Below are 25,711 nucleotides of genomic sequence, written 5' to 3'. Positions count from 1 at the left end.
GTATTTACCGGAATAACCCGAAATGACCCGGAATAACCCGGAATAACCGTAATATTTCTTGTTCCCATGGCCATATATACATTATTTTATGCCAAAATATTGCATTCTGCGATCTTAACTTATCAAAGCACACTGTATTTCGGTAGCTTTCATCCTTTATTAAGGTTATTCCGGGTTATTCCGGGTTATTCCGGGTTATTCCGCTAAATACCCGGACCCGTCAACGCTATCGCAAAATGAACCGTGCGATTTAACGACAACTCCTCAAATGTTACATGACCAGTGTTTTACTGCAAATCAAGAAACATTTTCCTTTCCTAGACTTTGCTAATGAGCGCTGCAATGTTTTCTGTACGAGTAGAGGTCATGGATAAACAGTATTCTTACAACGTTTATTTGAAGGGCTAAGAAGGGCTGAGAATTGTCGTAAAAACGCACGGTACATTGCGTTTATTTGAAGGGCTGAGAAGGGCTGAGAATTGTCGTAAAAACGCACGGTACATTTTGCGACCATAGCAGACCCATCCAAGGACGAACCATTAAACCGGGCACAAAGCCGGGCGCCTTCGGCGCCCCGGCAAAAAGAGAAGCATTATTTTATTAGGATCATAATGCGGTAGTCGCTTTGTTCTTAATTAGGTTCTGCGGTCTGCGTGACAAACGAGGGTTTCCAGAGAGATTTTCTGACATCAAAACAAGCTCGGGGTTACAAATGCTGGTAATTACGTCGGAGCCGTCCGTCTCACAGTAGATAGGATTACAGTAGTCCCGGCAGATACTTACATGATGATTTATCAAGGGACCCTGTTTTGTGGAGGGCTAAGGAAAAAAGAGCTATCATCTATCTCATCTTCGTTAGAAAACAGAACAAGGTCTTTTTTCTTTAGATAAATGCGGATAATTTGTGATTTCAAGAGATATCTCTGATGTTAAAAGGCAATAGATCGGATATTTCGTCGCAAGGCATCGTGGGTACTAGTAATAGAATGTCATGTATTCAATTGATCAAACCTTCATGCGTTTTTTTCATCAATGTCAAAGCTCTTCGCTTTCTCAATTCGTTTGGGGCGTCAACGATAAGATAACGCGACGAAGCTTGGCGCCCTGAATGACAGGAGTTAACCATTAAAACATCCTGCACCACAGTCTGATACACAACATCATCTTAATCACACCCACGTTACCACAGCCTGTACGACTATATTCCTATTCATGAGAGGAACGCAACATGTTGCATGTTTCATTACCCGAGCATGACTACCGTCTCTCTGGCAACAATGTTTCAACAAACAATTAGAGAGCTGACGAACATAGGCAGCAGCTGCCTCAAGCATTTAAACCTCGGTGTAGATATGTACATCGGGTTGATAACGTATTTTTGTTATCTTAATCCATAAAATGGCTGATTATGATCAAACATTTGTAACGTTAAGAGAAAAGCATTTGCGAAAATGACGGGAAAGACTTGTGGCCTTCTTGAACAATTAAAGTAACATCTTAGATAAACACGCGTTCCATACACCCACTATTACCGCCACGATCCTTGACTTCCCACGATACCGAGGATTTACCTAAAATGCACCCGAAATTGTGCACGTTGTGGGCATCCGGGCCACTTTTCCTGGCGTTCCGGGGATTTGAACAATCTTTTGATGGATAGCTAAGGTAATGGCTGCGGTGGGGCAGCGGCTTTGTTCGTCAGCAGAAGGTAAAGTGTAAGCTGCGCCGCCGGACGTACGAACTGCTCAGGGGCGCGTCCGTGAGTGTGAGGATACAGAACGGAGTCTGAACGTTACTATCGTCCTGAAATTTGTCAGTTTATGCAGCATGTTAGAATAAGAGATGTGTGAGAAAGAGATGGTTGATTGAATGTTTGGAGTAGGAAAATATTTCTTAAGACTTTGTTTGAATGACTTGTTGGCTGTGCTACCATGTTCTGTCACTTCAATTCTTGTCTATTTTGAAAATTTACCCATCCTGTTTTTCACCCTATCTCATCATTTTTTTCAGTCTGCAGAGGATGACATTCATGATGTCTATTTGCTGTGGCCTAATATAAAAAAAAACAGCAACATTTTCTACAGTATGCAGTGCCTGAGACGTGACATCCCTGTTACGTTATGAATGTGACGTCATTTTGCACTTGGGAAACATCAGATCAATTTTAAGATTTAATGCATTTACCGTTGAAATCCAGTCAGGCAGAGAGATGAAGATTCACACAACAAATCTTCGCCCCGTGTAAATGGGATCTATATTTCAGTCCTACCGACCAAAATCTCTCCGTGCCAGAATGTGCCGCTGTTTTACAAACTTTCGCCAAATCCGCACTGACGTTGTTGACAGACGGGCCAAGTCAGTTTGTTATTGAAAAACGCGGTTTACAGAAAGAGTAGGATGACGGGGGATTATGTGGATCTAATGCTCGGACTACCTCAATACGCCCAGACTTAATGGCACGGCGTAGTGCTCCATGTTTTCCAAGCGTGCGGTAAGTGCGTAATCCTGACGTGCCAGCTGCACGGGAAAATAAATCAATGTCTTTCACAGGCTTGTTCAAACACTGACGGATGGACGGCCTAGCTCAATTGATAGCTGGCCCATCCATAAAAACCGAAGTCACCAGTTCTTCCGTTGAATCTAAAACTACAAGGAAAACATAGATTACAGTGCTTTAAAAAAAAGTTTTATCTCAGCAATCCAAAAATCAGAGGCCAAGAGGGAAGCCTCGCAACAAATTGCTGGACCAGCTAACATCAGAACTGGCAGCTGTATTAAAACATGGACCTCCCCACTGCCTGGCAGCCTGCCCTGGACAGGTCTTCGAATTCCTGGTAAAGATGACGAGGCGCCACGCTCTCTGGAGCAAGCGGCCTGTGAGTGTGAGTGTGTGGATCCAAAAATCAATCTGATCGTCCCCTCTTTTTATCTTATTTATTTGAAGTGAACGTTGTTAGCGCGGACCGGGCATTCATTATTACTAATCCTCCTGGTCCGTGTATTATATACATGCCGCCAGCAGCGCACTTTTCCGGTAATAAACTTTTTTACGCACACATGAAGGCTTTAATCTTGTGCTCTATAAACTATCCTTACAGGGGATAGAGGAGGTCAGTAACCCCTGACTGGGGTACTTTGTCGTCTGTGTCTGTATGTTCATTGTTACAACTCAAGATTCTTCTAAGGGATTTGTTTGAATTTTGTCATGCTTTTGTCATGTTGGTAGCTATTGAAATCTGAGGAAAAGTGGTGATTTTGGGTACCAATGCAGCATTTTAAGGCTTTACGAATTATAGATGGACGCTTGGTACAACCCTTTTGTCAACGGTCGTTTGATAGTAGCCTGTGTTATGCAATCTGGGGCCAATTATCTACTCTCCAGGCAAAGGTTAGGCCCCGACTTGCCACACTGTCTAGCTATATAGCGTTATGTTATAACAAACAGGGTATCAAACACCAGTACTTCGCGGAGGATTGTATACTACGGACTCTTGTTAGATGATGTAACCGTTACCGGCATGGGACATGGGATCAGTGCGCTGGGGCAATTAACCTACTCTTCTATGTAAACAAACCTTTCGGAGGGAAGCGGTGGATATACATACTATTAGACAATTTTCAAGCATGCTCAATAATAGTAGTACCACACGATAATACAGGTAGGGCATTAATAACTTCAGCATGTGATTGGCCAACAGGTCCGCGGGATTTAATGTTGGAGAAGTTAATCCACGCTAGCTTGACTTTATGGATGACATCCGCGCGCGTATAGAGGTGAACATAAGACATACGGAGCCTGGGAAATAAATCATGAACTGGATGTTTAGTTTTGTGGTTTAGTAGCATTTTTTGCTGGATTTTTTTCACCCTCGCGTATTAGTTTTGGGGTGTCCAGAAAACTACGATCTCAGCAACAGGTGTCCTGTTCGCTGTGTCTTCCGTTCTTCTGACACCATTTTTCGTGGACAAATACCCCACATGAGTATGCAGCATGTCAATCATGGTCACTAGGGGTGTTTTAATTACATATCCAGCACTCCTGCTTACAGAGGTCGTGACTACCGTCGTGTTGATGTCGTGACTTGTGACACGTCTCCAAACGTCCTGGGAGGCTGACATGTTTCTGGGATGTAACATAGATAAGGACTAGTGGCGTGGCCTGCTGCACGTACACTCGATAATACGTATGAGGGCAAAATCAACCTGAATGTGTTTTTACACATGTGACAAGTCTCTTCATTGTGTTCTCCTCTTTGTAGCCAGTTGCGAACAGGCTCAAGACATGAAACTTTAAGACTTGATTGAAGTACAAGACACTTCACAAGAGGCGGACAATTGCAGCTTACTCGCCACTAATATTATGGGATAAGAAAGTTTATTTTTCTAAAAAAAATACTTCTAAGTCTATATTGTCAATTGTCCGTGCTGTATGCAGCTGTCCTCTTTCTCTTCACAGTGTTGCTGACAACTTTTCCTTTTACAGCACTAGTCAATGATTCAAGTGAAACTTGTGTGTCTCTCCAAATGTCCTATATCCTTACCAGTCACTCACAAACAACTCGTATCATAGTAAAGTCGTGACTAAAAAGCATTTTAAGCCAAAGCTTTTTAGGAAATGAAGCACTCGGGGGTCCCACTTACCAGATAAGTGTTTCTACCTTTCACTCCTAAAAGCAGATCGCCATGAGTTGTGTTCGTACGAATCACGGTTGGCCATGACGAAAATGGAGTTTGGCGGCTCAAGAATAAAACACAGCAACGTTACGTAGAAAGCCCGTGTATATTCTGTCATCTGATAACTGTCAAAAGAAGCGTGACAGATATCACGATGGGAACTTTTGTATTTTTATCAATCATGTTTACCAATCATGGCTGAGACGGTTAGATTTTATCCGCCATCCATATTTGATTACCTGGTCCCCATCAAAGAACCATTTGTATCTTATGCAAGGAACGGGTCGTGGATAGGGCAACCATGAAGAGGAAATGAGGATAAACATGAGACTGTTGCACGTTTAGCGTATATTGCCTTATAGCTATAACATGTTTTTGTAAGTAAGCAGTGAATTCAAAGCCAATGTATGTTAGATGCTTTCAATTTGAGCCGGATGCATATCTAAAGATACGTGACTTACTTACAAAGCTTCTCACGTCCGAAGATAAAAGAGAGCCATTGGCGTTACTCTGTTATTTAAGACGACCTAAAGCCAAACATCTTCCTGTGGTGAGACGCGGCTTAATGGCGAGAAAATGTGTTTTTAAGACCTGCGAGGCGATGACGGCACTTAGAACTAAGGCCGAACCCCCACAGTCTTTACGGCTTTTGTACGATCGAGACCTGCGATGTCCTCAAAATTGCCCATTTGCAGCACTCCGAACTGAGGGGAAGACATTTTCTTGCACTTGTTGTGCTTTTTGCTTAGCCTCTTGAGAACAGGGACCAGAAAGGTCACTTATTTTCCGTCGTATTTCCGTAGAAAGGTCGCGTTACTAGTTTTGCATCTGATAGGCCAGACTCAAATCAAAAGTAACAATATAGATTTGAACTTGAACAAACTTGATATGATTTACAGGAGCCTTTGGAGAGCAAGTGAAGACAAACATGGCGCACGATGTCAATGTCGATGACATAATGGGTGCATGGATCTTACACGTACATCTGAAAACACTGTATTACACTAGCCTGATTGATATGGATGTCCTTGGTTTGTGAGCGGCGCTAACGTATATTACCAACGGTGTATCATGGAGGTTTATATTCCTGCACATGTGAGATGACACTGCGACAAAAGACACACTACTGCTCAACATGTGCATGCTGTCAAAAGGCTCGTCTAACAACTCTAACTGCGAGAACGCATGTCAGTCGGAACGTTTAATTTCACAGTTCAAATCTGACAAACCCTGTCTTCACGCCATGTTAAGATTTACAGATCCTACATTCACACAGGCGGAGAAACGAAAAATCACGCATTAGCCTGAAGACAAACCCCCAAAGGCACTCCCTCCCGCCTACGCACGAGGTCTGCGTGAGAAGCAAATCATCGTGTGCGACAAACATAATTTGTTTACGGACAAATGTCAGGCCGTGATGAGTCCGCTGAGAACACTTCCGACTCACATGCCAGTCATTACCCCCAACTCTTGGGAACGAACACTCACTCGCCGATGGCGGTGCTAAACCAAAACAGCTGTGGTGAAAACAATTTGGACGCACTATGGCGAATGTGCTGTATATTTGTACCACATCTATATGCGCGCCTTCGTTTAATAGTTGCATCTCTACTATGTTCTATGGCAGTGTGGGTGGAGAATGTTGATTACATCGTTTCAGCACCAAGGACAGGGCCGCCAGCGCCATTTTCAAACTACTGCCCCGAAGTCGTCTTGCTTTCGGAATTCCATAAAAGAAGCTATCCCTCGACATTTGTCATTGTGTTTTCTTGACAGTGACTATAGAGTTGATGTTAAGATTTTGAAAAGATTTTATTGCACGGCGCGGCCCATGCAGTCCATAAAACGGCGTGTCTGCGGGGGTTACAATGTCCCTGTGGGATTACGCACAGTACCGTGGCAGCTGCAATTACTCTGAGCAAGACGGTTATATAACTCTAGGGATATCATGCTTGGGATACTAATCATACGATTTAAAATCCTGACAATACATCTTACAATGACTGAGAGCGATTCTGATGCAAACATGACATCGGGGTGGAAGCCGCGCTATCCTTCAAGAAAATAGCGGGAAGAAGGGGGCTTGGGAATTTTTAGGGACCAAACTTCAATCCACACCTTTCAACACTGTGTGATAATAAAAGATTTCTCTCATCCTTGTAAAAAAAAAAAAACAAGGGGGTGGTCGCACGGGGTTGCGCAGAGCTGCCTCTGTTTACATTATAGACCAAATATCCTGGCTCCTGTAGATTCCCCTCACAGTGAACGGGACCTGAGATCGTGCGCCTGAATGCTTCTGCACATATCTGGCGATCAGCTCCGGAGCCAGGATAGATTGGTGTTCAATTTGCTGTCTCTGCTTCACCCGTCGTCAACCTTATCTACATGCAAAAGAGCACTCCGAGGTGAGAACGTTTGGCTTCCCTCTGTAAGCCATGCTCAACAACAGGACGAAGATGTATTATCATAACGGAAAGATTACAAAGATGGGATTTTCAGCTTGAAGAGAAATCGTGTCAACGTTTCAAGGGGTCGAATTTTCATTTCTGTTCTTGCAAATAATTTTCAGCGAAAGAGCTGAGTACTTGGATTTGGAATATTCATGGCGTCAGTACTTGCTTGTCCACAACAGGTCACATGTGACGTCACATGTATTTTTAATCCATTTGATCCGTTGCTATCATTTGTTTTTGTTTATCCTTCACAATAAGAGACACTGTCTATGACAAACACGCATGCTATGAATGATGTGCTTCAATTTTACAACTGGCTCCTGTAATAGTTTATATTCTACCTGAAACCCGGCATGTCTAGCTGTACGAAATGATAAGATGTAAGAAGCTTAAGAGGGAAAAATGTGAAATGTCGCTCTTTTCACCTCTATAACGATGTATCAAGATCGACGCTACACATGACATGGCGCAAACAGCTACACATTCACAAGACACATTCACACCTGTCAAGACGAACGCGTAATAACATACTGTCACCTTTTACCTGGAACAAGTGGCCTCGTCAATCGCTGCGAAGACCGAGTGACGGTTACGCCTATCGCACACCCATCAGATATCTGCTACCCAAGTCCCGCGGCAGTTTCGCTTTGACAAGACGACTGGGAACCCGGGTGAAAGATGGCACATACATCTAATCATATTCCTCAGATAAATTGCCTATATTGATTCCACTAGAAGGGAGATTTGTCCACTCATTACCCCCTAATGGGTTTTTGATACGAGCCCAGTTGAAGGGGACACGTGCCCGCAGGAGCTGGCTGTGCCTCTGCACTTGACCTAACGGAAACCTGGTCCATATTGGCGATGGGCCATGAAATTACTCTTTACCCCTGATCGCAACAGGCTCCCTTCACTTACCTGAAGTTTACACACGGTCGCCTGGAGATCGTGCGGGGAATCTCAGATGTAACCAGGTTCCCGGCGTTACAAGGACGGGAATTAACGCAGAATCGTTTTATCGCCGAGCTACAATTCAGGGACTTGATGGGCGAACCACTAGACGTTGCGGGCTGGGGTGGGGTTGGTGGGTGTTTGTCATCAGTTTGACAACTGCTGGCACAGACAGTAGCAATGACTCCTACTTAATGCCGTATTCTTGTATAAATAGTCACAAATGTTTCCACATAAACCTTTAATCAGACAAAACTACAAAATGTTTGCGAATGGTAACTGTCAGCGACCGTCTCCACATCCTAACAGCAGATGAAACGATTCGCCCCTGCGCAGTTCTTCATCTTCTCATCAGCTTAGAATCCAGAAAGCTCCCTTCGTGTCTAGAAACAAAAAAATAATCACATCAGTCTGTCTTAAGTATGCAAACGCAGAGCGCTTTAGTTACTGCCTCATCCTCCGATGGGGTTATTGACACCGTCGTCATGGAGACAACAAAATTACAGTTGGACGTAAGAAAAATGCGCCAGGATTCCTGACTGACCCATCACCTAGCTATTGACGTCATGGGACTCATTCACGATTTCATCTTGCCCCAAGGCCCATCATCCAAGCACGACTAATTGATTATTAGTCTCACAATTTGGGTAATGGCCCGGGAATAACCTAATAAATACCTGCCTGTATGTACCGACTGTCGAGGCAATCGAGCAATTTCAACCATCAAATCTCTTAGAAACAAAAAGTGACGTCAGTGAAAGAGCAAGCTAATGAATAAAACTGACGACAAACAGACGTGGAAAAACACTTTCACCTTTAATTACCCCATGATGGAACCGAGCACGCGTCTGCGACAAGAATAGTCTTTTTCACAGCAGGCCTTATTAAGTGAATTGAAGAATCGCCAGTCTTAGATAGATATCGGTGGCTGGTACCGGACAAATGAAGAGAACAGATGACCAGAGGCGGGTTGACCTTTGAAGAGGGACAGAATGAGTGCGTATGCTCGGCCTGACCCAGATCCATACCGCTGTTAAGCGACGTCGAGGCTTCAATCTAGATTATTCCTTTCTACTCTGGCTGATGGTAGGAATATCAGGCGCGCACGAGGCGTAACGAGACTGAAGTGTATTTTAATTGGCAGCAGCAACCGGAGTGGTGCAAGGGCGGCACTGAAAAGGAGCCAGTAGTCACTTGGGTTTGGATAGACACTGGAGATTGGGAAATCAGATTACCTTCCTGGACAGGGGCCCGCCCTTTTCTGTTCGCTCCTCTGATCGCCCTCAACGGAACAGTGTGGATACCAGCCTACGCCTCACGCATTTCAACTCGATGTAAAATTAAGTTTGCTATCTCAGTTGAAAGAGCACATGTTCTATATACCATCATATTGTCGTAATTTCCGTCAAAATTCCCAGTGAGCTTTCCAAGCGTCACAGGGACCCAGCGATCTGACAGAGTTTTTTTCATCGATAGAAAACTAATTTTTCTACGCTTTTGTTGTATTTTCAGGCATATTTTAAACTACATGTATTTGCATTATATTCCCATTCTAAAGTCAAAGGTAACACAAATTCAGTTGAGAAGACGGCGACGCCGATGAGTTGAGGATGGATATGAATTGATGAAAAAGTATGAAAGCATGGGTTCTTTTAGAATTCAAATAGATCGTTTCTAACCAACACCAGATACAAACATATCCAACATGTTAACAGCCACTTGAACGCAAACCATCGAGAATCTGCAGTCCCATAGGTGTATACCCGTCGTGTAAACAAATAATATGGCTGACTGCCAGAAATGTTTCATGTGTTTTATACTTCTATGGTCGGAATGGTTTGTTTTAATTTGATCCCCCCCCCCCCCCCTTCCTTTCTGGAAAGACAGTCTCGTGACATCGGCAGTGTGTGGAAAGCAGTTACGTATATAAAAATGTTTTGTTTCCAATTCTAAGTTACTGTACAACAGTTGCCACCTGGCAGCCCATGGCAGAATTGAATGTAACATTGATTACTTTTAAATTCGTGGCACGTAGCAATTCCGTAAGTATACAATACCAACAATGACGGGTGCTTCTTCATGGAGATGTTTATCGCACCATTCTAAATTCTCCATTTTCTTTGGCCATTCTCATCTGATGGTGAATAATGGGATAGTGAATAGTCCACCCACATTTAGCAACACTTCACTGTGCTCGCGCTGATGGCACGTGTGATCAAATAAGGACATATAGGAGTACAACACGTCATTATATCCATAACAACTCCACATCAGCTTAATTATACCTATAGAATCCATCCAACGTTACAATCTAATATACATATCTGCTATACGTAATATGTTGCCATTGACATGATTTATATGATAATGCAAATTCATGCTCGAAGGCATATTCATAACGTGCACTAATAAACATAGAACAACGTGTCTAATCTAATCTAATTTAAAAGGTTTGATGTATGTAACATAACATGGAATAACGCAACATGGAAATTTATTACGACTCCTTACATCTATAACGACTCTGCAACAACATAAAAGCCTACCGTCAGTCAGTATTTCCTCCCGACCAGGGCATTTCCTCCCGCCAACATCCGACATGGAAAAGTCACGATCTGCTGTAGATAGTACAGAAAGGGAAGGTTGATATCACAGCGGCTAGTGTCAGTTTTTTTGTCACTTCCGAGGCTATCATAGATTCTGGCTGTCTTCACGTCTGCTCCTGACTCTATGGAAATAGTATAATCTTCTTTTGTGATAACATCTCAGCTGACATGTGACTCGCACATTCTATTCCCTTCGTCGTGACGTCTGGATGGAAGTGTCAAAATGGAATGAATCTCTGGTGCCGAAAATGACGCTAATTAATCACACACAGAAGGAGGATTTAATCAATTGATCAGTAAAGGTCATGTGACTTGGAATGAAAATGGGTGGATAAGTGAGAGATATGTGGTATAATAGACGAATGCAACAAACAGTATTGTATTACGTACATATACTACGCAGCTGGGACATCAGTTCGAGTTCATGAGGCAGAGATAAAACGCTAAACAGACGCCAGAACTATCCAGGGGAAATGTTGCCTGTGATTTTCAAGCCTTAAATGGTTAACCTGAATGAGAAGCAAAATGTAACGTTATAGAGTTGTTTTCCAACAACAGCAATAAACAGATTGTAATTATGCACAGGTAGGTCCGCTGTATGTGTGAGATGTTGGGTTACCAGTAAATGGAGAAGCGAACGAGGATAACCTGGGGCGAAATAACCCTGCTGTTAAGAGGATGAAATAAGAGACGAACGTAACTGTCGAACAAATTAGATATGGATGGGCCCTCAGCTAGATTACGTACGCGTATATAGAAAAACAGAAGGATCTTTTCCTTTGGAGGATTGGTCAGGCAATGTGAGTTGGAAGGGAAATGGATAAGCGGAGATATGCGGAAGAAGATGATTTTATGTGCTGTCAACTTTTCTGTTATTGGGAAGACACAAACGGTATTGCACCTTTTTAATGTGTGTTTCCTCTATCCCGCCAATCCAAAGTCAGGAGCAGATCAATGGCCGCGATTTACTGTAGGCGTTAGCGTTATTAAACTTCACTACGGGACAAGGGCGTCCCCTAGCAGAACTGAAAAGGAATGCAACAACGGAAGCTTCGCAATGACGCTTGTTAAATGAAAATCAACCAATCAGGTCGGACTTATCATGGGCTGCCAACATCCAAGTTAGTGTCTGGTGTGGTGGGTAGATAGGGATGTAATACTATGCATTGTGTTCTTGCAGATCAAACATTGGCCTACACTGATTGGTCGACTTTCAATAAGACGGAGCTTTTTCCGTTAGGTATAATTGCAGTATGGCTTTTCTAGGGCTATATGTTTATGAAGCTGAAGATATGTGTTAAATCATGGAAATATCAGAATAAACCGACTTTGCAAAATATGAATGGCAAATGATGATGACATTGTAACTTAAACATTACTTAATTGCACAGTATTCTTGTCTTGTTGATAACCAATGCAAGTGTGGTCTACAGCAATGTTCCTGATATGGAAAAATTTATATTTTCCGGTAAAGGAAATGTTACATTTCTGAGTAAGTGATGTAACTCAAGAGACTGCATCAACAATCTTCATAGTGATTTGTTAGACCCATTTATTCCACCCACACATGATTTTGTACAACTCCAATTGTTACAGACTTTATGCTCCTGTTCACACAGTCAACAACATAAACAAGTAACACAGGATCAAACAAAATTCCTCAATGCATTTGCCATTGTTAATTCCCAGAAACTGTGACAATTGTGTATCAAAAAGTTTGGACTAATGGGTACTTATTCTTGTTCTAATGGGTACTTATTAAATGTTGGGAACTCTGTCAGACACTAAGTTACTTGAGTAACTTGACCCATGCTTATCAAGTTTTATGCTAACATCTCTATTCAGGAAGATCATCATCAACAGAGCCTAGCGTTAGTACATAAACTGGCTCACGACTTAACTGGTTCCTTTGTACTGCTTCTTGGACATGTGGGACAATCTATCAACACTTACAGTACCTTTTGAAAGATGGTAACAACAGAGCAACTAGACTGCACCTGAAACAGTTGGTGAAGGCACTGAATTACAGTATTCCTGATGAAAGGACATTGTTGCCTTACTTAAGATATTCATACATTTCCAGGGTAGAGTATTCCTACTGTCTCTCCTAATTGGTACAGGTGTTTTTCCCTTTGACACAATTACTTCTGGCCCTTGGACAATACTGTCAGCTATAAAATCTTAGCTGAACTCACAATCAGCTCTTTGTAAGACCCAAGAAGGCAAAAACACTGTGCCAAAGAAGGGAAAAACTGGTGCATAAGTTGTCCGAAAAGTGATTTTGGCATCTGCTTGTTGCAACATTTGCTGTTTTGAAAGTTACAGGGCATCATTTTCTAGGGGACATTTTGCGGCTAGAATTTACACACAGACTCCTCCTCACACCCATGGAGTACATGGGTAGATAGGTCCCCTAATTCAGATTACTGATTATATTGATTTAACAATCATCACACCTTGTAAATTTAACTGCCACAGAGACTGGTCAATCTTTGGGCAATTTCTCTCTAATTGCAAAATGATTACATCCTATCGGGTCTGCTGGATTGACAAACCATTGCTTTTGTACCATTAGTGTTCCACAAATTCACACATTAAAAAAAGCTATGTGTCAGGTGACTAGCACAATGTCCTTAAGGGACCGTACGGCATTTAGCGAGGGGGGAGGGCCGGTCGCCAGGGGGGGGAGGGCCAAGCAAAAAAATATTTTGCCAGGGGGAGGGCCTAGCAAATTTTTTTTTACTTGGGGGGAGGGCCAAGCAAAAAAAAAAAAATAGCTTGGTCTGCCAGCAAAATATGTCCCTTAAAATCCAAGAAACGGCGTTTCAGAGGGTCAAGATTTCAAAATTTTTCTGGACCTCTGCAAGGGATCGCCCGAGGTTGGCGCTCGGGACACAGTGAAAATGCGAAAGGGAGGGGGCGGGGCTTATGCATGACGCCCTCGAAAACCTTCTTCACGTACAGAAATGTTATTAAACTCTGTATTAGTCTGCCAGCAAAATTTACCCGTGTCTTATTGCCCTCAAAATGTAAGAAATGGCGTTTCAGAACTCGAGGGTAAATATTTGCAAATTTCCCTGGATCCCTTTTGACGTGACCGGCCTCGCGCCTTTGGTGACCGACATCGTGATAATGTGTTTGGGGACGACTTAATTTTGTATTTCTAAATTGAAATGCTTTTAAAGTTAGCTTTGTTTGTCAGCAAAATATCTCCTCAAACTGAAGGAAATAGCTTTTAAGAGGGTCAAGATTTCAAAATTCTCCCGGACATACCTTGCGATTCTTCGTGCCTTTGGCGCCGAACATGGTGTTCGGAACGTCGTTCTCAAAAACTTGAAACCCTCGTATTTTTTTTTCAGAGAAATGTCATCTAACCAGCAAATTTTCCCATAAAAAAGCAATGCAGGAAATCGTGGCAAAAAAAGCGTGGCATTTCTAAAAGATCTCCTGCAAGTCTGCGGTCTCACGCCCGCCGGCGACCGGTCTTTAATACCCCGCCGTGGGAAAATCAGCGTCACGCGTCGGCGCCCCCCTCCCCACTACAGTTTTGGAAGTCGAATCGTGCTGTCGTTTTGGTTTTCATTTTTCCCCCCGATTTACCGTAAGTTATTACCACCACAGAACCAAGAAAAAGTCCAAAATATATGTAAATTAAAAATAGTTTCCGTTTCCGTTTCCGCTTGCGGGGCGCGCGCCGCTTCGTGGCGCAAATCTACTCGCTTGCGGGGCGCGCGCCGCTTCGTGGCGCAAATCTACTAGAAATCCAGGTACAAATGCTTTTTAAGTGTTGTTTTAATATCAAAACAATGAAATAGCTTCTATAAAGCAAATATTTATGCCTCTATGAAGCAGATATTTATCCCTCTATTAAGCAGATATTTTGAGCCATTCTGTTTTCCTTTTTTTACTAGGGGTGAGAGATCTGCTTCTCGATGAAAATCATGAAAAAGTATGACGCAAAGGACATTTCCGAATGCGGGAGCGCAGTGTTTTATTGGCGTCTTGAATATTTTTTTTCAAAGTTGATAGGAGGGGGGAGGGCCAAGCAAAAATATTTTGTCTTGGGGGGAGGGCCTAGCAAAAAAAAATTTACCTGGGGGGAGGGCCATGCAAAAATTTTTTGACCCGACCCTCTGGCGACCGGCCCTCCCCCCTCACTAAACGCCGTACGGTCCCTAAAACACACATTTCTACTGAACTGCAGTATACTTTGCTGCATACACAAAAAACAGCTAACAAGTAACCACACAGAATGGAGATACTGGTAGATTGGTAGTACATGTTGTCAAACAAAAACAATTCTTATCAACTACCGGTATACTACAAAAAAGGTGCAGAGTCGATGTAACACCACTACATGTGCACAGGTGACTGTGAGGCTGTTCCTGCCAAGATGGTGGAGTGCATGACGACAGATGACTACTTGTCCACCTCCTCGACCCCGGCTTGTGTCATGAGGTCTGCGATGTTCTTCTCCAGCTCATCTATCCGACCTCCCATGTCATCGAGTAACAGTGGTTAAGGAAATACATGTGGTCTACAAATGCTGGTAAAGGTATTACAGGACACATGCATACCAACAGAGTATGTAAAATGAAGTGGCTACACTTACAGGTACATGTAATTGGAGAAACATCCATCCAAACATACATGCATTCGCGCACACACAAACAACCAAGTCATCCCTGCACCGACATTCATTTGCCCACACACAAAACAAGTCACAGGAAGGAACTTCCTCCAACGTCATCATTATGTCCCTTTGCATCACTTCCTTCTGTTTTTCTGTGAAACCACAGAAGACACAACCTACCAAGAAAGGGCCCTGTTATATATATAACACTTATATGTATAACACTTCAGAACCAGTCTTGATGCCATGTTCCAAGTCGTGACTACACTACTTGCACAGGTCTACATTATTGAGGAAGTAGATGAATAAGGTATGTCTATGTTCTGTCAATACCAAATTGAAAATGAAGCCCTTATGTTATTACCTGTACTGTCATGTTAATTGTTATGCTTTCTCCGTGAATTTCTTAAGTTGTCATAGAAGATTTTCTTTTCAAGAGTGTTTGGCACTTTTTTAAAGTACTTTTACGGTGCAGTTAAACCATAAAATTTTAGAGAGCCACAATAAGACACTGTCTGGTTAACAGGTATTATTAGTCCAAGCGTCTATAATTTTCACTGCATATATTACCAACTTATGCCAAACGTTAGTATACAGCAAAGAAGGCAGATCTTCCCAACCTAGGACAAAATTGTTGGTCAACATTGTCTGCAGTGTATCACATCATTTCCAATATTTTCAACACCACAATCATCAGCTGTACGTACCTTTGACAAACCAATAAAAGACAATAGACAACAGCACATTTTTTGGACAACCTACAAAGAACATCATTGATTGAAACAGTACAACACAATAGTTTGCATCTCCAACAGAGCTTACCATAAGGGTTATACTTATAGATACGTATCAACCTAACCATTGTAACATTCTGACCTATGTTTTGCATAATATTCTGATAGCAAACATTGATAGTGAAAAGGATATTCCTCGAGATGATCTGGTCCGACATGGCCTGGAACTTGTCCTGCATCTGTTGTAGCAGTGCCTGGACCTGGAGGGAGAGGGGGGAAAGGGCACAATATTACTTCAGATCAGAACCTGCTTTATCCATACACAATACTCATTGTATAATATACATGTTTACAGAGCAGTCTTCCTGAGCAGTTTCACAAACAGACAAGTACTTCCAATACCTGAACATGCTGGGGTAAGGGTTATTGTTTTAGCATATTTTCAAAATAGCCTTGCTCAAAAACATGAAACAGTCTTGCTACAACAGCAATGAACACCAGGACAGTAAACAATGACCCAACTAAAAGCAACACTGCTTTCATTCTCAATCTGTTATATCACATATTAGTAATCGCTTACCACTTCAGTAGCTTCTATCACATTATGTGGGTCAAGAGTTTCCACCTCCTTGCTGTTAGTCTTCAACCCTGCATCCATGTTCTCCTCTTTCTCTCTCACTAACTCAACTGACAAACTTAACCCAAGCTACAGTTCCACTGGTGCACCCTGCCTCTGTGATTTACCCAGGAAGACTGAAGAAATTCCCTCACATCAAGGCATTATATAGGCCCAGTAGATCACCGCTTTGTGAAAAGGGGGGTAATTTTTTTCGGGTAATGGATTTTTTATGAAAGACTTCCAACGGGACAGGTCTAATTAACAGAAATACTGACAACTGATGGGTTTTAGGGACGTCCGGACATGCAAATTCCCTCATTTATTATGTTGTAACCTACAGTCATTTTGTAACAATAAACTGACAAAAAAGGACAGTGTTTTGTCAGTGTTGGTGGTTTTTGTCATTGTCATAGAGTAGGTCTGTTATATACACCTATTACATACAACTTTTGTCTGAAAAAGGGGGCCATTCTAGGCATTATGTTACGGAGAGGCCTTAATACTATCACCTACAACAAATGGGTTCCAGGCTTCTAAGTACTAGCTTACAAAGCATAGACATATTCCTGTTTGCTATATTATATGCAAAAAGTTTAACATTCCCCCAAATGGGCAAATGCACCCTTCTCAAGGGAGTTATCTCAACAGATGCACATTTTTATGCACCTGTTCACCTGGTATTTAAAACAGCTCTTCATTAGAAGAAGGCTTGCACACCTATGTGTCTAATATTGGGTTGGGGTGTTTTAATGACCTCCCTGTGTGATAATTACCAGACTGTGTCACATTAGGCTGGATTTACATGGGTAACGTGATGGAATTTGTCAATAGGGCCTCCTGGGGGAGTAGATTACAACAATGGTCTCAACTGAAAATAATTGCCTCGCTTAAAAATCATAATTAAATGCCACTTTGACGGGAGAGGAACAGGTGCCTTTCAATTATGAATGCTTCTAGTGTATGGGCTTGTTTCATGATCGCATTACAGGTCTGAAAACCTTACACAGAAGTATTGTTTGAATGCTGTCAAAATCAGGTATATGCAGCCGCAGTAGTTCATGGGCAAAGAAGATATTTAGAAAACCCCCAAAACTACGGAAAAACAGTCTTGAAGACGAATATGCAATTTCCGTACTTCGCCCGACACAAACATGCTATGATTTGATACTGGTTAAATCACCCCAGTATTTCTGCACAGTGCAAAAATCAGGTACCTATTACCTAATGCTCTTCTACCAGTAATTTGTATGTACCACTGCACCTAAGCTAACAGTGGGAACATGCAAGAAAAGAAGCGTTGTTTGTCTTCATTGTTGTCAAACAACCTCATTCACAATTGGTTCACAATTCACAGGTGTGAACTAACTACAGACTTGGTAACCATGGAAACAACCTAGCAACATAAGCTCTTCATCCAGGACAATTTTCTAATTCTACATGAGCACACAATAGTATAACCAATGTCACAGCTGGTGCATGTCATCAGAACGTTGGAATGTTGGTGTTGATGAAAAGGTAAATTTGAAAAAAAAAATCATGACTTCGTCAACAACTCTATGAGCACAATTTTGTGTAGTAACAAGTAATTAAAGCCTCATGTTTGAAAATAAGACAATTATATAATGTAATACTTCACAGTCGTTGTGAGACTAATACTTGCCTATAACGTTACATAATATTTAGGACTAATCAAAAATCTATTAAGTAAATAACCATGTGAACTTATCCGTGTTAAAATTCTTCAGTAATAACATATCATAATTCTCTTTGAAACGTTTGAAAAATACTTTTCCTACATGGTACTAAGTGAAAACGGTACAAATCCAAGCAGCGCGATAAAGTAAAGATAATGCAACAAAAAGTACGTCTACAATACCACACAAGGGACTTTTGTCTGATGTGTTGACATTTTTCAACGGTTACAACTTACACAGCACGCTTGAAAAAACACGCTTAAACCGGACATGTTAAAACTCGTTTTTTCCACCCTATACAAGCTCATAAATCGTTCAAACTACTACAGCGACTCCTAGACATATTGTAGCCTTTATTGAAGTAGGTATGGTATGCTTACGAATGCTGTGAGGTCCTGAATGTTCTTGGGATCAGCGCCCGTTACGGCCAGGTCCATCTTCACGTCAGCCATTTTTCTTGCTGTGTACACGGAAGTGACGCTCACAAAGTGCGCATGCTCAAGATGAGTTTAACATTTGTCGGGGGTGTTTCACGCAAAATCATAGTACTTTCTATGAGCCCCATTTAATCATTTTCTTCACTATAGCAATTACATACACTTTATATGAATGCTAGTTTAGACCATGGAAATCTAGAATATACCAGCTTTGTGTGGCTAGTATTACTAAATGAATCTTTACAATGACACACCCCTTAGCACATAATGCTATCACCCTTAGAAATCGAACATCATCACCAGGAAGAAGTGCGAAAATCGTCACAGGTGAGGCACTTGGAAGATTGTTAGCCCAATTTTCACACGTATTCAAGAATTTTCAGGCACTACAATTGCTGAGGACTTGTCAAGAAATTACGTAGAGACTATTAGTTTCATACTTGCCTCCTGAGACCTAAGATAGTGGGGGTAAAATTTACCATAACTGGCATAAGACAGTCATGAAGCTTCTAAGTGTTGTCATTAGCATGATCAGGTTACTTCAAACAAGGAGTTATAAGGATCATTCTGTACTGTCTGTGCTTTGTCGGCACCACCTTGTTGTTGTCTTCACTCGTTGGAGTCAAAAGAGTTTGATGCCAAAATATATCACTCACTGTAAGGACACTGTAAAAAGACAGTAACATGCTTGACAAGACTTGTTTAATTCATATGATATTGTCATTATGCCATAAGCTATCAATAGATGAACTTCCAAGTTAATACTGTTGAACAGGTGTACAAATTGTATACAGGCGGTGTGGCAAGGAGTCCCTCACTGTTGCAAGTTCTTAGTGCAATAAGCCGGAACTGGTGGAATATTATACTGGCACTGTCCCATCAAAGCTATAATCTAAATGAGTAGAGTAGAGTAGACATCTTTCGGAAGCAGAACTAATGAAGCAGTCCACTTGATAAAATCATTACGTACCAACATATGATATTGTTGCACATGATGTAGCACAGATAGGAAGTTACCTGAACTAGCCAAATATACACACAAAATCTGGCAAAAAAGAACTTTAGCACACCTGATTCTAAGGCCTTTTTCTTGTGAGTTGATTGTGCATTGTAACTTTTTAAATTTGTACTAAGTGTTGGGTTATCCGATAACCCCTAAGTGTTGGGGAAACAATGTGCTTACAGGAAAAAAAGTAAAGTAACACAAAAAAAGACAAAATTGAACTCTCAAATGACCACAATCCTTCCTGATACTGTGCTAGGTGACTCAACAGTCTGACACAACCAACATGACATTGATTCTAACTACGATGTATTTGATTTTCAAGTAGGTGGTTAAACAAAACTGTTTGCCAGCCACTCTCTTGTGAAGTGCATGACTTGGTACCTATCCTTGTTGATCCTTCCCATTCCAGTTTTGGATCATTGAGTTACTGTTTGTCTTCAGTCATAAATACTATAGAAAGGATTTCCTCTCATATGTTCTTTAAAAAAAAAATTAAAGAATTATTTTTGTAGGGCATTTGCTGTATGAAGTTTGATTTGTACATATGTAGCCAGTTTATTTATATTTCCAACACTTACAGGGTAAAACATTTTTTTATGTGCTCCCATGCTTCATGGGTCACATTTTGAAACATGATATACTTTAAGACAGTACAGTTTCCTGCTTGAGGTACAATTTTAGAAACAAGCTCAAAGCAATCCCTATTTTCAGTACTACTTCCTGTTTACCCTGCAAGCAAAGTGCAAACTCATGCTACAGGTTTTAGTTCTTTACTTCCTGTTTGATATTCCTGGAATAGCTTTTATATATCAAGGAAGTAAACTTAAGAAATGCAACATATATGGAGAGAAATCATCCATTTTATTTGATATGTCTTAACCACCACAGAAAGAAAACACTATTTCTAAGTTTAAATTTTCCTGGAAATGTTAGGGAAATTCCAGGATACTTGACTTAGTATGCATAGTCTATCCAACTCTACATGACTCATGTTACTGGTAGAGGCTCATAAAATAGAATCAGTGACTTCTTTCATTGATTTTTGTTACCCGGTACTTGTTCTTGATGTATGCATTATGACTCATGGTCAGGAGTAACATATATACCCGTGAACTCATTACTACAGTACAAAGATGTCCACACAACAGCACGTCGACAAGTTATCATCTTACCTGAAGTCCCACAAACTGTCGGATGGTACACCAGACAAGAGTGGTTCCTCAACATCACGGAAACAGTTGCTTTCAAGAGGGGCCAGTGGGTAAGCACCATGCCCATGGGTAACAACATTCAAAGTTGATTTCTAAATGCACTATCTACTACATAATGCAGAGAAGTTTCAAATGTTTCCATGTTTCTCAATCTCTGTCAGATCTGAATCTTTTGGCTAGATGGATGTTTGGTTTGGTTCATGTTTCTATGTTGTTGTTATTGCTATTGTTGTATCAAATACTAACCTGTTGCTTTTGCCATTGAACAGTAGTGCTGGGAAGGCCCAAACAGCCAGTACCAGTAGCCCAGGCAGTGCCAGAAGGCCAAGTGACAGCAGAAACACAACAAAAACCTCCACACTCAGGATGCACTTAGCCAAGAAACTCTGCATACAGAAGTAAGGACCCCTTTTTTCTCCCAGAATTTTGACATAGAAAACTTGCAAATGTTCAGACACAAACCTCATAACAATCTCTCCTTTTTCAACTTTATGATCTGACACTTTCTTTCCTGATGTGTTTTATTTCCAGCATGCCAGATGAAATTTTACTGAGGGTCTTCAGCTTCCTGAATGCAGGTGCCCTCCTCCTGGCCGCCACAGTGTGTAAAAAGTGGTACAGTCTTGCACATGACAAGTGAGTTACTTTGAATTCTTTCTTGATTCTACGTGCAGCGATTTTCTGTTGTCTTCCCAGATGCAGGAAAAAATTGTCTAGAATAATGCAACCACTCTTTCCTTCTTCCTGCAGCTACCTCTGGCGGTTACAGTACAGAATACATGTAGAACTGGGTGGTCTGGACAAGCTGGAGAAGAAAGCGCCCCATGTCCCACCAGAAGGAGATCTTGCCCCAGGGTACTGGCAGAAACAGGCAATCTCACGGTGGGTAAAGATCATTTACTCTAAATGCAGAATTTTTTGCAGCGGTTTTATGTTGGCGGTTTTTGCATTGCCAATTCACCACGAACTTAAAACCACCGCCAACATTTTTCCATGGCAGTAAAAGCCTACAGTGGATGGTGCTACCGCAGACTTAATACCAAAGTGCACAGTCCTACCATGAACTTAAATGCATAAATTACAGTTGCATCACTCTTACATGAGCGGACGTCTTTGGAGAAAAATAATTTCTAGTGTATGAATTAAATGCAAGCTGAAGCTTTCGACTTTGTTTTGTGTTCCAGTCTTGTTGCAGCGAGAAACAACAGAATCCCAAAGATCCTGAAGTCCAGGGATTGTGGGACCTGCATGCCTGTCCATCTGCAGCAGGGAGTAACGTGAGTCACCTTTCACCTGTATGGCCATGCTGTCATGTCAGATGTAGTGGCATGCTTTATTATTATTATATGGGATTGTTGTAGCTGCACTTAGATACAAGATACAAGATACAAGATGGCTTTATTGGATATCACAGTATTGGCCACTGAATTAAAAACCAATTTACAATGTTTAAAAACCTCTATAACTTGACAGGCGTGCATCAAAAGTGGCTTAACGATATCAATAACAATGCTTTACCTTTGCACTTATAAAGGCTAGAAAGACAATAAATAAACTACCATATTGACATGAGATACGGAGCAGATCACTGTCCATTATTGCTTCTCTTTGCCGAGTTTGATCAACTATTTGCTGATGTCTTTAACAATTCAAGTCATGTTCTCAGCACATATCTTAGCACCTAAACAATTACAATAGAAGCCAGTTAACTGCACTACGGATTACTGCACACTTCTGTTAATTGCATGGATTCCCAAATTCCATTGCTGGTTTGGTGTAGCTGGATAACTTTGCATTGTTGCACCACCCAGATAATTGCACAAAATATGCTGGGAAATGGGGTGTGCAATTAAATGCAATTACTGAATCATGAACAGTCTTGGATTTAATATTACCTTTTCCTTTGTACAGGGCCCTTGGTGTGAAATGGTTTGTATGTTTAGTGGAGGGTAACAACATAAAGGAGCACAACTTTCCAGCCAATGATGCCATCTACAGTAAATTCTCCTACTCTCTGCGCTGGTATGACCTGAGCTTCCCACCAATCAGAAGCATCCGCTACATCAGGTTGTACGGGGTCACGCCCGTCTTCTATGGCAGAGATGGTCTGCCTATCAAAAATGGGTAGGTATAGTCTATCTGTTGTACCAAAGTGCTGTATTTTCTCGTAGGAAATAATGTTAGGGGAATGAAAAGTCTCTCATCTTGGTATCATTCAGATTCATATCTGTAAAATTCTCTTGTCTTAAGTCCCACATATAGTGAATAATTATGGAATAGCTAAAAGACTTTTGAAACATACGTTTTTTGGTCCTCAGCGTTGAAATGTAGATGCCCCAAATGGGCAGACAGTCCTTTTGGTAGTTGATTACAAAATTGGTGATGCCTGTATTTATCCTCTTCTCCTGGTAATGTTATGAGTGATGAGTAAAGAGACTTGGGTCTGCACTAAGTTTTGGGTGAGCACAGTATTCATGAACGGTAATATTCTAAGATGCCTTCCACCACAACACAACACAACAACACAAGGTTTGCCAGCACCAACATATCATTGGTTATTTGACAGGCCCCGTACCCGGTCCCTGATGCAGACTATAGAGCTGAGTTGGAGCAAGTTGCGGGACAGAACACCAGATGTGCAGGACAGTCTCGTCAATGTCTACTTCATGGAGGAGGGCTTCTTTGTTGCAGTGTGGAAGGTACAGGAACATTATTTCATCTTAACCATATCATGCCTGGAGATGGAAATTTTACCATTGGAACATAACATTATGCAGATAACTTTCTGTGTCATTGTTTTTAGTACTGTACATGTACATGTCCATGAAGGTGTGGGAACATTATTTCATCTTCACCATGTCATGCCTGGAGATGGAAATTTTACCATTGGAACATAACATTGTGCAGATAACTTTCTTGTTTTTAGTACATGTCCATGTCACATGTCTGTTTTGAAGCTATGTTTGCAGGAAATTAGACAGTCAACTAGACTGGAAAAGTTGTATCTAGTAGTAACCAGACCAGAAAAATGTACCAGTCCTGTTACTGGATTTTTCTACATGAAAGTGTGTGCTTGATACATACATACATGTATAACAGTAAGGTTTTGTGTATATAGGATGGAGGTGAGCTTGCCTTCATCAACTGTGCTGTCCACAACCACCACCTGCTGCAGCGGAGCGTCCTGGGCAGCAGCACCACCTGTTTCCCTCACCTGGTGCCCAGCCACCTGAAAGACGACATCTCCAGGGACCCTGGTAATGTCACTACCTGTTAAGTCATTACAGCAAACTAGAAAGGCTAGATTTTTTGGAAAATGCAGACTGTTTCCTCTGTAGCCTTTTGTCAAACTACTTCCACTCAACATACCATTTGGATCACTTTAGTATTGTTTGAGAGTAGAAAAACGTTACTAATCAGGGCTCGAAATTCATTTTTGGGAATAGGTGCACTGGTGCCAAAATATTTTTGGGTGCACCGCATAAAATAAAGTAGAACTATGACAGTCATTTTATTATCTTTCTAACTCACAGATGTCAAGAATATGGTGTTTACTTAGTATGCTGACATCTTAACATACATAAGCCTATCAAAATATTTGGGTGCACCCACAGAAAAAAATTGAGTGCACAGCTCTAATTTTGGGTGCCCCTGGGTGAACAAAACCCCAGTATTTCGAGCCCTTGTCTCTTGCGCATCTGTTTCTCTATTGCGCACCTGTTTCTCTCTTGCGCACCTGTTTCTCAATCACGCACCAGTTCCTCAATCACGCACCAGTTCCTGTCTAGCACACCTGCTTCTCTTTTGCGCATCTGTTTCTCTTTTGCGCACCTGTTTCTCTCATGCGCACCTGTTTCTCTCTTGCGCATCTGTTTCTCTCTTGCGCATCTGTTTCTCTCTTGCGCACCTGTTTCTCTCTTGCGCATCTGTTTCTCTCTTGCGCATCTGTTTCTCTCTTGTGCATCTGTTTCTCTCTTGCGCACCTGTTTCTCTCTTGCGCATCTGTTTCTCTCTTGCGCATCTGTTTCTCTCTCGAGCATCTGTTTCTCTCTCGCGCATCTGTTTCTCTCTTGCGCACCTGTTTCTCTCTTGCGCATCTGTTTCTCTCTTGCGCATCTGTTTCTCTCTCGAGCATCTGTTTCTCTCTCGCGCATCTGTTTCTCTCTTGCGCATCTGTTTCTCTCTTGCGCATCTGTTTCTCTCTTGTGCATCTGTTTCTCTCTTGCGCACCTGTTTCTCTCTTGCGCATCTGTTTCTCTCTTGCGCATCTGTTTCTCTCTTGCGCATCTGTTTCTCTCTTGCGCATCTGTTTCTCTCTTGCGCATCTGTTTCTCTCTCGAGCATCTGTTTCTCTCTCGCGCATCTGTTTCTCTCTTGCGCATCTGTTTCTCTCTTGCGCATCTGTTTCTCTCTTGCGCATCTGTTTCTCTCTTGCGCATCTGTTTCTCTCTTGCGCATCTGTTTCTCTCTCGCGCATCTGTTTCTCTCTCTTGCGCATCTGTTTCTCTCTCGCGCATCTGTTTTTCTCTTGCGCATCTGTTTCTCTCTTGCGCATCTGTTTCTCTCTTGCGCATCTGTTTCTCTCTTGCGCATCTGTTTCTCTCTCGCGCATCTGTTTCTCTCTCGAGCATCTGTTTCTCTCTCGCGCATCTGTTTTTCTCTTGCGCATCTGTTTCAACAGCACAAGAAGTAT

General features: G+C 41.8%; 3 protein-coding genes across 5 annotated transcripts in view; 1 reads left to right on the top strand and 2 right to left on the bottom strand.

The window, feature by feature from the left end:
* The window catches only part of LOC118418537 (neurocalcin-delta-like), a 36,546-nt gene extending 25,671 nt beyond the window's left edge, over positions 1 to 10,875 (bottom strand). The window contains exon 1 of one of the 2 annotated variants that reach the window (XM_035824525.1): positions 10,625 to 10,875. The gene's annotated coding sequence lies outside the window, so the exon portion shown is untranslated. Of the gene's footprint in view, positions 1 to 8,045; positions 8,166 to 10,624 lie in introns of those variants that run through there. The other variant, XM_035824526.1, reaches the window with a different exon arrangement.
* Positions 10,876 to 14,887: 4,012 nt separating this feature from the next.
* Positions 14,888 to 18,899, bottom strand: LOC118418554 (heat shock factor-binding protein 1-like). 2 transcript variants are annotated; one of them, XM_035824550.1, is made up of 3 exons: positions 18,745 to 18,899; positions 16,245 to 16,311; positions 14,888 to 15,192 (listed from the first exon to the last, which is right to left on the bottom strand). In XM_035824550.1, the coding sequence occupies exons 1-3, from the start codon at positions 18,814 to 18,816 to the stop codon at positions 15,104 to 15,106; spliced, it is 228 nt and encodes a 75-aa protein (XP_035680443.1). In that variant the 5' UTR covers positions 18,817 to 18,899; the 3' UTR covers positions 14,888 to 15,103. The 2 variants fall into 2 exon arrangements, with proteins under 2 accessions (XP_035680443.1, XP_035680442.1); XM_035824549.1 differs by lacking the exon at positions 18,745 to 18,899 and adding an exon at positions 16,632 to 16,812.
* Positions 18,900 to 19,037: 138 nt separating this feature from the next.
* Positions 19,038 to 25,711, top strand: part of LOC118418476 (F-box only protein 15-like) — a gene marked incomplete in the record, with an annotated part of 19,870 nt that continues 13,196 nt past the window's right edge. The window contains 9 exon segments of the mRNA XM_035824418.1: positions 19,038 to 19,128; positions 20,934 to 21,068; positions 21,288 to 21,416; positions 21,550 to 21,654; positions 21,769 to 21,900; positions 22,203 to 22,295; positions 22,930 to 23,142; positions 23,585 to 23,717; positions 24,137 to 24,275. Coding sequence (XP_035680311.1) covers positions 20,941 to 21,068; positions 21,288 to 21,416; positions 21,550 to 21,654; positions 21,769 to 21,900; positions 22,203 to 22,295; positions 22,930 to 23,142; positions 23,585 to 23,717; positions 24,137 to 24,275 — 1,072 coding nt within the window.

The sequence above is a fragment of the Branchiostoma floridae genome, chromosome 6 (assembly GCF_000003815.2).
Source record: "Branchiostoma floridae strain S238N-H82 chromosome 6, Bfl_VNyyK, whole genome shotgun sequence".
Lineage (NCBI taxonomy): Eukaryota > Metazoa > Chordata > Leptocardii > Amphioxiformes > Branchiostomatidae > Branchiostoma > Branchiostoma floridae.
The sequence above is the reverse complement of the archived record's forward strand: the minus strand, read 5'-3'. Positions and strand labels throughout refer to the sequence as shown.

Coding starts and splice junctions, on each gene's coding strand:
- LOC118418554 (XM_035824549.1), bottom strand. CDS start 16,709: ATGGATGCAGGGTTGAAGACTAACAGCAAGGAGGTGGAAACTCTTGAC. Junction 16,312..16,631: donor TGATAGAAGCTACTGAAGTG/GTAAGCGATTAC, acceptor CTCTCCCTCCAG/GTCCAGGCACTGCTACAACA. Junction 15,193..16,244: donor GGACCAGATCATCTCGAGGA/ATATCCTTTTCA, acceptor AACCACTGTTAC/TCGATGACATGGGAGGTCGG.